This window comes from Furipterus horrens, unplaced genomic scaffold (genome assembly GCF_987537825.1).
Source record: "Furipterus horrens unplaced genomic scaffold, mFurHor1.1.pri manual_scaffold_1, whole genome shotgun sequence".
In the NCBI taxonomy this organism is placed as follows: Eukaryota; Metazoa; Chordata; class Mammalia; order Chiroptera; family Furipteridae; genus Furipterus; species Furipterus horrens.
Window position 1 is genome coordinate 185,840,810 of NW_028327171.1, and position 15,114 is coordinate 185,855,923.

The following is a 15,114-nucleotide window of genomic DNA, read 5'->3' on the forward strand; positions in this document are numbered from 1 at the left end:
ATGTAAAGAGAACCAAGTATTCTTTTCATATTTCTTTTGCACTTAGGACATTACCTTTTCTTTTTTTTTATGACTTAGCTGTTTTCCTATGTGAGACTTCAAATTAATAGAAAAAACCCTTCTACATATTACGTTCAACTATGGAGCACATTGTATTCAAAGTAGATTCAATGAACAATTGCTGAGTACCCTCTAGGTACCCTCAAAGAGCTTGGAAATGAGAGACAGATCTATACATAATAATAAGGCCAAAAGCAGAAAACTAAAAAAGTTTCAGAACTGGAACTTCATTGAAGAGGTCAAGAGAGATGTCACAGAAAAAGAGGTGCTGGAGCTGTACCTTAAAGGCTGAAATATGAAGGAAATCATCAAATGAATGGAAGAGCACAGAAGGAAGCTAAGAGATGAGAAACAACACCATGTCCTATACAGTCTGCTCTCTAATACCCTGAACGCTCATCCTCAAATCCTCATCACAGGTGCAATCTGGCTCCCTCTTTAAAACTGATAAACTGGAAGAAAGCAGACACCTGTCTTGTTCATGCTGTGTATTCAGTGGCATGTGGTAATTGCAGAATAAATATTTGTCAGGTGATTGAATGAGGAAACAGTTGAGCAAATGAAAGACATGAAACCAGAAGGAGTTTTCCATCCTGATATGTTATCAGGGATAACACAGTGAAGTGCTAGGAGATAAGATAAAAGAAAGAAAGGCTCAGAGCTGATAGATTTTACCCTTAATGTAAATAATTTTCTAACAGATTTAATGGAAAGCTATTAAAAGATCTATACATTAATTTCTTTAAAATTTTTTTAAATGTTTCTTATTTTTCCAGCTTTATTGAATTATAGAAAATAGATTTACCAGCAATATTTACATGCTTAATATTCTGTGCATACCTTATTCATTGGTGTAGCTAATTCAGATGTACCTTTATTTTCTAGAACCTTGGCTTTCAAACTTTTTTTAAGCACCAGGATACTTTTTATCAAAGAGGATCTTATCTTAAAGCTCTGTATAAACAAATAAAAGGGAAGCCTGCTCTGGTTGAAACAGGCAGGAGGGCGATGAAGGTGAAAGAAAACCTCTGCCTTCTCACCCAGGCTGCCTGTGAGGGACGAGGGACAGCAGATCAAAAGCCACTGGCCCTGAACAGACCAATGTCTAAAGATAACTTCTTAAATGGAGGAGTCTTCAACCACTTATATTTTAAAACTAACAGTAATTGGTTATTTTACTTGAAGGCTAAATATAAAGGGTTTTCAAATCTGCCATCTGTTTCTCTTTCTATAATAGATTTAAAACTTTTCACCTCTTAATGATGACTGATGTTAGAAGGCATTGTAAATAATCATTATCTATTTTAAAAGTATTTCATTCCAAAAAGTTTAAAGCCACTGTGAGTGACACAGTGAGCACTGGGCAAAGGCAGAAGACTTGGGGATGGGTTCAGCTCTCCCCTTAAATAGGGGTACAAGCTTTGTTAAGCCATGTAGCTAATGTTCTCTAGTACCTCACTTGCCTTGTGAATAAAATGAAGTGGTTGGAATGGCTCTTAGATTCCAAGTAAGAAATACATTTTAAATCTTAATCTAGCATACACATATATTCATCTAAAACTTTTAAAATGTCATGAAATAATGCTTACCTTGACTCCATGCTATGTAGCCTAATATGTTCTATTATTTTCTATTGAATTTCATTTGAAAATTCTGGTCACAACCCACTAAGTTGGGTTTCTCTCTCACTATTGCAACCCATAGTTTGAAAAACACTAGACAGGTTGTCTCTATGGCCCTATTTTCTCTAAAATGGTGTAATAGTATCATCAATATATATGACTGAAATCATAGAGGTCTCCAGAATGTCGAGGACATAGTGGATGTTCAATTATCATTAACTTGTGTTTTACCTTTGTCAAGGGAATTACTTGAATATTTAAGTTAAATTAGGTAATTTTAAAAGTATATAAGGTGCTGATTCCTTCAAGAAACCTGATACCTCTGAATCCTCATAGGTTATTATATTTACCTTTCTTAATATACTAATATAATTAAACATTATACTAATATAATTAAAAGATGATACACATAAATCACATCATAAATTCCCAACCAAAAAACAACATAAGTTGAGCTTATCAGACACTGCTGTAAGAACTCAAAGTACATAACTCATTTTGTCCTGTAAGGTACAAAGAAACTGGTGACTCTCAAACCAGAGCAGGAAATAATTAGCAGCAAAAAACAAATGTAATTAAATCCTGAAGTAGGGGGTCTCTGAGTCAGAGTCAACAGTATTAGCATACTTACAAGCCAGGAAGTGATATTTCCGCAGCTCAGCGTAAATGCCTCTGAGATCAAAGGTGAAAGATATTTAGCACCAAACACCAGGAAATGGGAAAATGTAGCTAGACAGTTTAGCAAACAATTTAGGAAATTACTACCCTCAGCTAATTTAGTTAATCTCATTAGATTGTAACTCTAGAGTATCCAAGTATTGAGAAAGGGAGGAGGAAGGGTAAGTGGGGGTCGGAGGAGGCTACTCCTGTTAGTATAAAACTAGCTTCCTTGGTCTATTTGGGTGTGCATACCTTTGCTGTGCACCCAGCTCTGTAGACCTGTGAATAAGCAAAGCCTCCTCTAGTGCTTAAGTCCTGTGTCCCAGTGTTTTTATTGTGAGTATTTCTCACATTTCTTACATCATATGGCCAAAGTAAAGATGGGGAAACTGAGTCTCAGAAAGGTCACTGAACCAAGCACTGAGTAACAGGGGCAGCTACTCGTAAGTTCATAGCTAGTGTGTTTACCCATAACAGCACATTAATTCTAATAAAGGTTATGAGTTATGTCCATTTTTAATTTTTATTATAGTGAGTTATATATATTATCAGGTCCTATCTAACTAAAAAAGCAAGTTATTTGATAGTAGAATTCATAATTCCCTTTTCTGTAACTCCTATATCACTATACTATATCCTAAGAACAGCAGTGGGATGAATGAAATTGTGTGTGTGTGTGTGTGTGTACCACAGATTTTGTTGGTAGACTTAGATTTTTTTCATTTCATGCTTACCCTAACAGAGCCTAAAATTGTGATTAATACTTTAAAGACTAATTCATTATTAATATACAAAAATAAAACGCTTATAAAACCACCTGGTATACTTATTATGACTTTTTCCATACAGTACTAGCTCTACTAGCAAGTGGGAATTTGCTAAACTTGTCCTGAGGCCAAATATGTTGTAGTTTCATTATGTTTCCACTTATTTGGTCAAGTAAATAGTCAAATTTGATAAGTAACATGAATTTAAAATATAACTAATAACCCCAATTTATTCTAATCATAAATAATTTGTTTTTTGTTTTGACAAATGTGACATGTGCATAGAGCTTTATTGAAAAATCCTTGCTGTGTTTCTACTCTCTTCATTGTTAATGGCAGATATAATCAGCCATGTGAAATGTGTACTTATTTCTCAACCACTTTTATAGGCTATGTCAAGAGAAGTCGTCGTCGGCAGCTGTCCGTCTCGAGAGACGATGGTGTAGCTTCTTAAGAGTCTATCTGCACCGCCGAGAATGGCTGTGCACTCCGACTCGGGAGTGACACGGTATCTGTCTCCTCCCGTGTTGAATCGACATCTTGCGATGACGCTGGAGTGTCCTCTCCAGCGAAGCTGAAGCTACAGAGCCTGGGCAGGGTGATATGGAGGGTCTGCTGTTGCCCATGCAGCAGACCCCCCCTCTCTTCGCAGCTGAGGGGTCCAAGGGAAAGACCGAGTCAATACAGCTTGGCTTCAGGTGCGCCGCAGGAGTTGCCGGTGTTGGCTACAACGTCAAACCGCCTTAGGGACTCCGGCTCCGGATTTTCTGTCGGGGTTTACTCCCTTAGCCTTTCCCCTGAAGAGGTATGCCGCAAGGCAGCGGAGGTTTTTTGAAGTCAGAGTTTTCCTTCTCTGATGTGCCCTGACTGGAAGATCGAACCAGCAACACTTAGCTCACAGGCCGACGCTCAATCCACTGAGCCAAACCAGCCAGGGTATTTCCTCTTCTGTACAATGGGGATAATAAGGGTAATAATCTGAAAGTTGCTGAAGATTAAATGAGTTAAATCATGTAAAGCAGTTAATATTTGACGACTGTTTACCAACCTGATGGATAAAAAACCGAAGTTTTCATAACACTGTTGATAAGGCTGTCGAAAAACAGGTAGTCTCATTTTCTGCTTAGTACTATGCCTTATGGAGGTCAATTTGGAAATCCCAATTTAGAGAATTTATTTCACTGATATTCTTACACGGGTGTAAAAAGACAGGTATACCAGGTTTTTTCTCATACTGGACCCAAATGTCCATCAAAAGTAATGATTAAATAAAGTATGGCAAATTCATGACATGGAACACTATACAGCAGTTTTGCTTTGTTTTTTTTAAATAGAATACACTGATTTATTGACATGGAAAGACCTATTAGATAAGTGAAAAATTCAAGATGTGTAGAATTATGCATTGGTATGTTGTTTTGCATAAAAGAGACTGAAAAATCAAAATACATATTCATCCTTGTTGGTTTTTGCCCTTAGTGAAACTGAGCAGATGGGAAACAAGATAGGAGGGACATTCAAATTGCGTGTTTTTATTTTTTATTTTTTTGCTTTTTTAGCTATATGAATATTTTTTTCCTATTCAAATATTATTTTTCAAAAGTAATTTTTATCCTCACTTGAGGACATTTTTTCATTGCTTTTACAGAAAGAGTAAGGGAAGGAGAGAGAAACATCAATGTGAGAATCATCGACCAGTTGCCTCCTGTAGGTGCCCCAACCAGGGATGGAAACCGCAACACAGGAATGTGCCCTGACCAGGAATCGAACCCAAAACCTTTCAGTGTACGGAACAATGCTCCAACCAGCCAGGACTCAAAAGTTTGTTTTTTTTTTTAATGTCACTCTTATACTTTATGCTCTTGAATGTTAGCTACAATTATTACGGTTATTATTAGTAACACTAGTAATAGTGGTAGCAATCTCAAAACACTTAGTTTTTGAAGCCTTTTTCTTACTCTTCTGCAGAGAAGCCTCCTCTAACTCCTGAACTATTTAAGGAGTAGGTTAATGTCTTATTCATGTTTAATACCCTAGGAACCTTGCTTTCACTTAGTAATTACAAAAACATTCTAGAGTAACAGTAACATACAAGTACTCCAAAGAAGAAAATCGTGACCATTCCTAAAGGGATTATACTCTATAAGACCTAAAATTTGAAAAACTTTTGAGTAACTGGATTTGCTGACATTCTTTCAACTACTGCCCAGCTAAAATCTCCTCTCAGTCGCTGTTTTTTTCTTTTCCCAGGACTTCCCTAGACATAGACATCATGACCCAAGCCAAGCCATGTACTGTTTAATTCAAGAGAAGAATAAACAGATAATTGGGCTAATGTGTTAAAATAGTTCTGGAATATGATGTGGCCCTTTTAATTGTAGAAGTGGAGTTATGAGAACTGAAGAATGTCAAAGAAAGGCAAAAATTAAAACAGCTCAATTAGAGGATACATCACAAATGAATCTTAAGACAAAGAAAATGTCCTACCCTGGACTTCTGGCCAAGATGGAGGCCTAGAGAGACACGCTGTGTCTCCCTCCACAACTAAGAAGGAATACAACTACCTCACAACTAGAAACAACCAGAAGTTCCAGAAAATTAAACTGCATGAAAGTCCAGCAAACAAAGATATAAAGAAGAAATACTCATCCAGACAGGTAGGAGGGGCAGAGCTGGGGTGGAGAGGACGCGGTGTGGTGCTGGCAACAGTGGCGGCAGCGACAGGCTGGCAGAAAAGCGCAGTCACACGTTTTAAAAAGTCAGGCAGGACACCCGGGGAGCGTTTCCAGCTTCTCACCGGACCTCGCAGCTCACAGTGCCAGCACCGGAAAAAAACCAAGCCTCATTGCTTCTGACTGTGCAGACCAGTGGGGGTTGGGGTGAAGGCAGAAACTGCCAGTCGTTCAGCAGAGTCCGTTTGTTTAAAAGACCCCCACGGTCTTAGAACATCCGCAGACCTACCCACTCTGGGAACAACAGCCAGGGCAGCAACTAGAGGGGCGCCAGTTCAGTGCAGAAGTGGGAGAGGTGCCTGGAAAAGGGTGAGTGCTGAGTGGGTAGCATTGTTCCCTCTCGAACCCCTCTCCCGCATACAGCTCCACAACGTGGCAAAACAGGTCACTCTGTACTGACGAATCCCTAAGTCTCCGATCCTTATAATGTAACAGGAGTGACAGCTCTACTTGGGATGTGGAGGCAAACAAACACAGGTGCCTGTCAGAATGAGGAGACAGAGAAGTATGGCCCAAAAGAGGAGACGGATCAAGGTTCCAGTGGGAGAACTCAGTGACGAAGAAATAGCCAACCTAACAGATGAGAAGATAGACAACCTAACAGATGCAGAATTCAAAACACTGGTGATAAAGATGCTCACAGGCTTGACTGATATGCTTGAGTACGGCAAATGCATAAGAAAAGAAGTGAAGGCTATACTAAGTGAAACAAAGGAAAATCCACACAAAACCAATGGTGAAGGGAAAGAAACTGGGGTTCAGATCAATGATTTGGAACATAAGGAAGAAAAAAGTCAACCAGTGCAGAATGAGGAAGCAAGAATTGAAAAATATCAGGAAAACTTCCCAAATTTTGTGAAGGACATGGATATACAGGTCCAGGAAGCACAGAGGGTCCTGGGCGAGCTGGACCCAGAGGGGACCACACCAGGATGCATCATGATTGAGATGCCAAAGGTGAAAGATAAAGACAGAGTCCTGGGAGCAGCAAGAGAGAGGCGGAGAGTTGCCTACAGGGGTTGCCTATAGGACTATCAGCTGATTTCTCAGAGGACACTTTGCAGGCAGGAAGGACTGGCAAGCAGTATTCAATGTGATGAAAAGCAACCTACAACCAAGATTACTCTATCCAGCAAAGCAATCATTTGGAATAGAAGGGCAGATGAAGTGCCTCCCAGACAAGGTAAAGATAAAGGAGTTCATCATCACCAAGCCATTATTATATGAAATATCAAAGGGACTTACATAAGAAAAAGAAGATCAAAACTATGAACACTAAAATGACAACAAACTCACAACTATCAACAATTGAATCTAAAAAATAAAAACAAAATCCAATTAAGCAAACCAGAATAGGAACAGAATCATAGGTATGGGGATCATTTGGAGGGTTATCAGCTGGGAGTGGGGAGGGGGAGAAATGGGGATATGGTGCAGGGTTTAAGAAGCATAATCAGTTGGTACAAAATGGACAGGGGGAAGCTAAGAATAATATAGGAAAGGGTGAAGCCAAAGAACTTATATGCACGACCCATGGACATGAACTAAGGGAGGTGGGATTACTGGAGGGAAGGGGGGTACTGGGCAGAGGGGAGCAAAGGGAAAGAAATTGAAACTACTGTAACAACATAATCAATAAAATATACTTTAAAAAGAAAAAAGAAAATGTCCTACCCTTCTGGAACTATAATCTTTAAAGTTCTCACTTGATTAATTATCAATAAATAATGAAATAAATTAACAAAGTCATTATTTAAGATGAGTCTGACACAAATATTTTTTTTAAAGAAAGAACCTACATCATTTAGGTTAATTGTGCCCACTCCAGGCATTTTGTAATACGTACCAGGAGTACCAAACTGGATGCAATTTTCCAGAGTCCTGACATAGTCAGGATCACTTAATTTAATTAGATGAAGACTATTAGCTTTTTCCATGTTCTTGATCCATTTATTAGCCTGACCTTGAGGGTCTATCATCAAAGGCCACCTTCTTGCATTCCTGAAGGAGAGAAGAAAAATGATGCTGGTCAAGCTAGGATTTGTCTCTATGTTTAATCACATACATATCACTTTCTTAAAGCTTAGACTTAATAGTAATGTTTTACTTTTTACTTATGAGAAACTATGTTCTTGAAGCAGAGACATTTAAATTGAGCAGGCTACAGGAATGGCAACTATAAAAGCCATCTGGCAAACTTAACACAAGTGTTTTACTTCTTTTGGAAAATTGCAGTTATCTAAATGTTAAATTACATTTTGAAAATATTTTCTGCTTTTGCTAATTAAGTCACAATGTCAACCATTAACATAATGGAAATCAGCAAACTCAAGTTCTTTACTAGGCATTGCCATTATTACTCTTGCGACCTTGTGCAAATTACTTCACCCCAAGCTTCTCTCTGCTATCATTTGCACAAGAGAGAAAAATAATTGAGACATTATATTTCTCTTTGAATTCTAGACCATTAAAGATATAATGGTCTAGAAAAAGGTGAAAAGCATAACTGTATATCATCTAACCTTCATAATAGCCATGGACCCTTAAGTGTTAAGACAATAGTTGAGTCACTATTTGTTTCAAACACTTGTATATTTAATGTCATATAAGTAGCTTATTACATATTTGCCTAGTGATTGTGAACTTCTTCTGGCCAGAAATATATCCTCTGAAAGTCAGGGTTTTTGCACTACAGGAGAGTTCATACTTATTGCTTTATTCTCACTCACATCCTTCCTTTTATGATAAAAACAAGAACAGTGAACCATGAAACACCCAGTTTATTTTTCAGGGTCTTGTGGGGTTACAAAGGGTTAACCAGTACTTGCCATCACCATATAGTACCAACCAAATAGCTTTCTCCCTTGTATAAAATGTAATCAGCATTAGATTACTGTTCTTTTTCTTTCTCTTAGAAGTTTTAGTAAACACAAGCCATAACAGTGGCCACTTCCCTAAGGAAAGTCTTCAAAAGTGAACACATATAATTCACACAGAATAACAGAAGAGCGGAAGCAGCAAATAAAAGGAAACTGAGGCAAAAGAGAAAAAAAGTGGGGATAGAACAAGATAATATATTCAATTCAATTTCATTATAATATAAATTTAGAATTTTATTGGATAATTTGTCCCCCCAAATGGAAGTAATCATATATTTTAGCATGAGATTTACAGACAGACACAAAATGGGTAGCTCATATGGTAAAGAAGATAGTCCCGCCTCTGTATCAGCTTTACATAATGTATTAGTTGGCTTGGGCTGCCATAGCAAAGTACCCCTGTCTGTCTTCAACACCATGAAATTTTTTCTCACAGTACTGGAGGCTGGATGATCAAGATCAAGGTGTGGCAAATTCAGTTACGCCAGAACCCTTTTTTTTAAAAAAAGATTTTTATTTATTTATTTTTAGAGAAGGGGGAAGGGATGGAGAAAGAGAGGGAGCGAAATATCAATGTGTGGTTACCGCTAGCATGCCCCCCACCTGGGGACCTGGCCTGCAGCCCAGGCATGTGCCCTAACTGGGAATCAAACCAGCAATCCTTTGGTTCACAGGCCGGCACTCAATCCACTGAGCCATACCAGCCAGGGCCAGAACCCTCTTTCTTTGGCTGCCAGACAACACAGCCCTCTGTGTATTCATCCGTAGTGTCTCTTATTCTTCTTATATAGACACCAGTCCTATTGGATTAGGGCTCTACACTCATGGCCTCATTTAACCTTATCTCCTCCTTAAAGACCTTATCTCTAAACACAGTCACATTGGGGTTAGGGTTTCAGCATATGGATTGTTGGGAGGATTAACAACTCCAGTGCATTATACTTAGAAAGAAACGAGACCAAAAGAGTAGTTTCATGTCTCAGATACAACTAATAAAAAGAGAATCCTATTCATAAGAAATTAAAGGGGGTAAGAAGGAAAATTAGAAAGGAATACAACTTATAAATATGTAAAAGTTTCATTCTGTCCCATTTTAGAAATACCTTTAAGTTTGGAGGATCTGTGTGAGTGTTTGGCTGCATTTATGCTTCCCCAAAGAGATTGAATGATTCACTCTTCCTTCTGTTGCTTTCAATTTCTTAGCCACAATACCCATGTTCATGGTGTTATTTTTGGTCCAAAATGCATTTTGTCCTCATATTTTTATGTTTAACTCCTGCTCATGTTTCAGGGTCAATTTAAATGTTACACAGTTCACAAAGCCCATCTTTTCTCTCTAAACTTCAGTAATTTACCCATATTACATTTGTGACGCTTTCATATAATGATAATATTCTATATGACAATTCCACAATTTCTTACCTGCATTACCCAACTAAATTGTATATTCCTAGATCAAATAACACTTGACTATGATAATCTAGTGAAATGGAAAAAGCAAAAAACATCTGACAAACACCATACAAATTAACTCATTCTTTAACTTGACATTTTCTAAGAGAATACTGGTCCATGGAATAACATCTCAAAAGCAGAGGAGCTTACTGTAAGCTCCCAGTAAGCTCCAGCCACAGAACTGTATTACCATGGCAGCAGCAGTGATGGTGCAGTTACCTAAAACACTGAGGGAAAACCCATCTCTGTGGATAGCAGACTGGGCATAGAGGCCTTTGTTGTGCATAGAGTGAAAGGCTGTCTTAGTCTGCTCAGGTTGCTATAACAAATGACCACAGACTGAGTGGCTTAAATAACTAACACTTATTTCGCAGTTCTGGAGACTGGTTTGAAGGTGGCCATCTTCTCTTTGTATCTTCACATGGTGATGAGCAGAGCAACAGAATTAAAAAATTAAATGAGGATGGTCTAAGGGACCTCTGGGACAACACGAAGTATAACAACATGTACATTATAGGGGTACCAAAAGGAGAGGAGGGAGATCAAGGGATCAAGAACCTATTGAAGAAATAATGACTAAAACCTTCCCTAACCTGGAAAAGGAAAAAAACACACAAGTCCAGGAAATGCAAAGATCCCAAAAAAGATGAATCCAAAGAAGCCCAAACCAAGACACATCATAATTAAATGCCAAAGGTTAAATATAAAGACAGAATCTTAATAGCAGCAAGAGAAAGACAGTTATCTACATGGGAGTTCTCATAAGACTGTCAGCTGATTTTCAACAGAAATATTTTAGGCCAGAAGGGATTGGCGTGAAATATTCAAAGTGAGAAAAGGCAAGGACCTACAACCAAGACAACTGTACCCAGCAAGGCTATCATTTAAAGTTGATGGTGAAATAAAGAACTTCCCAGACAAGAAAAAGCTAAAGAAGTTCATTACTGCCAAATCAGTATCATAAGAAATATTAAAGGGTCTTCTTTAAGAAGAGAAGAGAAAAAAACCCAGAGGAACATAGTTATAAATAATAAAATGGCAATAAATACATACCTATCAATAATAGCCTTAAATGTAAATAGATTAGATGCTACAGTGAAAAGACATAAGGTAGCTAAATGGATTAGAAAAAAAGACCCTTATATATGCTATCCACAAGAGACCCATATCAGATAGAAAGACAAACATACAAATTGAAAGTAAAGGGATGGAAAAGGTTATACTGTGCAAATGGTAATGAAAAAATAGCTGGAGTAGCAGTATTTATATCTGGCATAATAGACTTAAAAACAAAGGCTACAGTTAGAGACAATGAAGGACACTACATAATGATAAAGGGATCACTCCACTTAAATATATAAAGCAAATCTTGATGGACATAAAAGGAGAAATTGACAGTAATACAGCCATAGTAGGGGACTTTGACATTCATCGACATCAATGGATTGATCTTCCAGACAGAAAATTAACGAGGGAACAGTGGCCTCAAATGACACACTACATCAGATGAACTTAATTGATATATTCAGATCATTTCATCTCCAAACAGCAGAATATACACTTTTTAAAAGTGCACATGAAACATTTTCTAGGAAAGACCACATGTTAGGGCACAAAACAAGTCTCAACCAATTTAAGAAGAGTGATATTAAATCAAGCATTTTCTCCAACCACAAGGGCATGAAACTAGAAATCAATTACAAGAAAAAACTGGAAAACACACAAACACATGGAGATCAAATAACATGGTTCTAAATAATAAATGGGTTAACAATTAAATCAAGGAAGAAACCAGAAGTTACCTTGAGACAAATAAAAATGAGCACACAACAACCCAAAACTTATGTGACACAGAGAAAGTGGTCCTAAGAGGGAAAGTCGTACCATTATAGACCTACCTCAAGAGACAAGAAAAATCTTCAGTAAACAATCTAACCTTACACCTAACGGAACTAGAAAAAGAACAACAAACAAAGCCCAAAGTGAGTAGAAAGAAGAAAATAATAAAGATTAGAGCAGAAATAAATAACATAGAGACTGAAGGAAACAATACCTAAAATCAACGAAACCAAGAGCTGGTTATTCAAAGTGTGAATTGATAGACAAACTTCTAACCAGATTCATAAAGACAAAAAAAAAGAGAGGACCCAAATTAAAAAAAACAAAACAAAAACAGAAATGAAAGAGGACAAGTAACTATAGACATCAAATAAATACAAAGGATGGTAAGAAAATATTATGAACAACTATATGGCAACAAATGGAACAACCTGAACAAAATGGGTAAACTCCCACAAACATATAATCTTCCAAAGCTGAATCAGAAAATCTGAGCTGACCAATTATAATTAATAAAATAGAGGAAGTAATAAAAAAAACTTCCAGCAAACAAAAGTTGTGAACTGAATGGCTTCAAAGGGGAATTTTACCAAATATTCAAAGGACTAACTCCTATTCTTGTCAAACTATTACAAAAAATTCAAGAGGAGCAAAGACTCATAAGCTCATTTTATAAGGCCAGCGTTATCCTAGTTACAAAACCAGATAGACACTACAATTAAAGAAAATTATAGGCCAATATCCCTGATGAACATAGATGCTAAAATCCTCAATAAAATATTAGCAAACCGGGTCCAGCAATACATTAGGAAGATCACACCCAGTAATCAAGTGGGATTAATTCCTGGGATGCAAGGTTGATACAATATTCCGTCGGCAGCCGTCCGTCTCGAGAGACGATGGTGTAGCTTCTCAAGAGTCTATCTGCACCGCCGAGAATGGCTGTGCAGTCTGACTCGGGAGTGACATGGTATCTGTCTCCTCCCGTGTTGTATCGACATCTTGCGATGATGCTGAAGCTACAGAGCCTGGGCAGGGTGATATGGAGGGTCTGCTGTTGCCCATGCAGCAGACCCCCCCTCTCTTCGCAGCTGAAAGGTCCAAGGGAAAGACGGAGTCAATACAGCTTGGCTTCAGGTGCGCCGCAGGAGTTGCCGGTGTTGACTACAACGTCAAACCGCCTTAGGGACTCCGGCTCCGGATTTTCTGTCAGGGTTTACTCCCTTAGCCTTTCCCCTGAAGAGGTATGCCGCAAGGCAGCGGAGGTTTTTTTGGAGTCAGAGTTTTCCTTCTCTGATGTACCCTGACTGGAAGATCGAACCAGCGACACTTAGCTCGCAGGCCGACGCTCAATCCACTGAGCTAAACCAGCCAGGGCTGATACAATATTCACAAATCAATTAATGTGATACACCACATAAACAAATGAAAGATAAAAATCACATGATCGAATCAATAGTTGCAGAAAAAAGCATTTGACAAAATCCAGCATCCATTTATGATAAAAGCTCTCAGCAAAGTAGAAGTAGAGGGAACACACCTCAACATAATAAAGGCCATATATGGCAAACCCACAGCTAACATTTTACTCAATGGGGAAAAAGTAAAAGTATTTCCCTTAAGATCAGGAACAAGACTAAGATGTCCACTTTCACCTCTCTTATTCAACATAATACTAGAAGTCCTAGCCATAGCTATCAGACAGGAGGAAGAAATAAAAGGCCAAATTAGAAAGGAAGAAATAAAGCTTTCATTATTTGCAGTTACATGGTACTGTATATAGAGAACCCTAATGACTCCACCAAAAAACTACTAAAACTGATAGAAGAATTCAGTAAAGTAGCAGGATACAAAATTAATATTCAGAAATCAGTTGCATTTTTATACACCAGTATGGTCAATTAAGATATGACAAAGGAGGCAAGAGCATACAAGGGGGTCTATGCAACAAATGGTGCTGGGAAAATTGGACGTCCCCTTGCAAAAAAGTAAAACTAGACCACCTCCTTACCCTTATACAAGAAAAATATCAAAATGGATTGAAGACTTAAATGTAAGACTTGAAACCATAAAAATCCTAGAAGCAAATATTGACAGCAAAATCTCAAACATTTCTCATAACAATATGTTTTTTTTGCTATATCTCTTCAGGAAAGGGAAACAAGAAAAATAAACAAATTAGATTACACCAAACTAAAAAGTTTTTGCATAGCAAAGGAACCCATCAAAAAAATAGACAACCAACTAAATGGGAGAACATATTTGCCAATTACACATTTGGTAAGGGGTTAATATCCAAAATTTATAAAGAACTCATACTACTCAGCACCAAAAAAACAAGCAATCTAATTAAAAAATGGGTAGAGGATCTGTCCTGACTGGCATGGCTCAGTGGGTTGGGCATAGTCCCACAAACTGAAAGGTCACTGGTATGATTCCTGGTCAGGGCACATGGCCAGGTCCCTGCTTGGGTCTACAGGAGGCAACCAATTGGTGTTCATCTCACATATTGATGGTTCTCTCCTTCCCTTCCCCTCTCTAAAGTAAGTAAGTAAGTAAATAAATAAAATATTTTAAAAATGAAAATAATAATAAATCTGGGTAGAGAATCTGAGCAGACACTTCTTCAAATGGCCAACAGACCTATGAAACAATGCTTAATGTCACTAATTGTCAGACAAATGCAAAAAACCACAATGGGTTATGACCTTACATCTGTCAGGCTGGCCATCACCAATAAATCCACAAATGACAAGTATTGACAAGCATGTGGAGAAAAGGGAACCTTCATGCACTGTTGGTGGGAATGCAGACTGGTGCAGCTACTATGGAAAACAGTATGGAGTTTCCTCAAAAGATTAAAAATGGATCAGCATTACAATCTAGTGATTCCACTTCAAGCAATATATCCAAAGAAACCCAAAACATAAATGCAAAAGAATATGTTCATTGCAGTGCTATTGATAATAGCCAACCTATGGGAGCAACCCAACTGTCTATAAAGAGACAAGTGGATTAAAAAGTTGTGGCACATATATACAGTGGAATATTACTTGGCTTCAAAAAAAAAATGAAATTTTACTGTTTGCAACAGAATGAA

The 15,114-nt window shown here is 37.8% G+C and overlaps 1 protein-coding gene across 2 annotated transcripts in view; it reads right to left on the reverse strand.

Annotated features, from left to right (window-relative positions):
* The window catches only part of DNAH7 (dynein axonemal heavy chain 7), a 226,978-nt gene that overhangs the window by 55,611 nt on the left and 156,253 nt on the right, over positions 1 to 15,114 (reverse strand). For both annotated transcript variants that reach the window (XM_090282024.1, XM_090282032.1), the window contains one exon: positions 7,688 to 7,842. In XM_090282024.1, the coding sequence (XP_090138150.1) occupies positions 7,688 to 7,842 (155 nt within the window). The remainder of the gene's footprint in view (positions 1 to 7,687; positions 7,843 to 15,114) is intronic.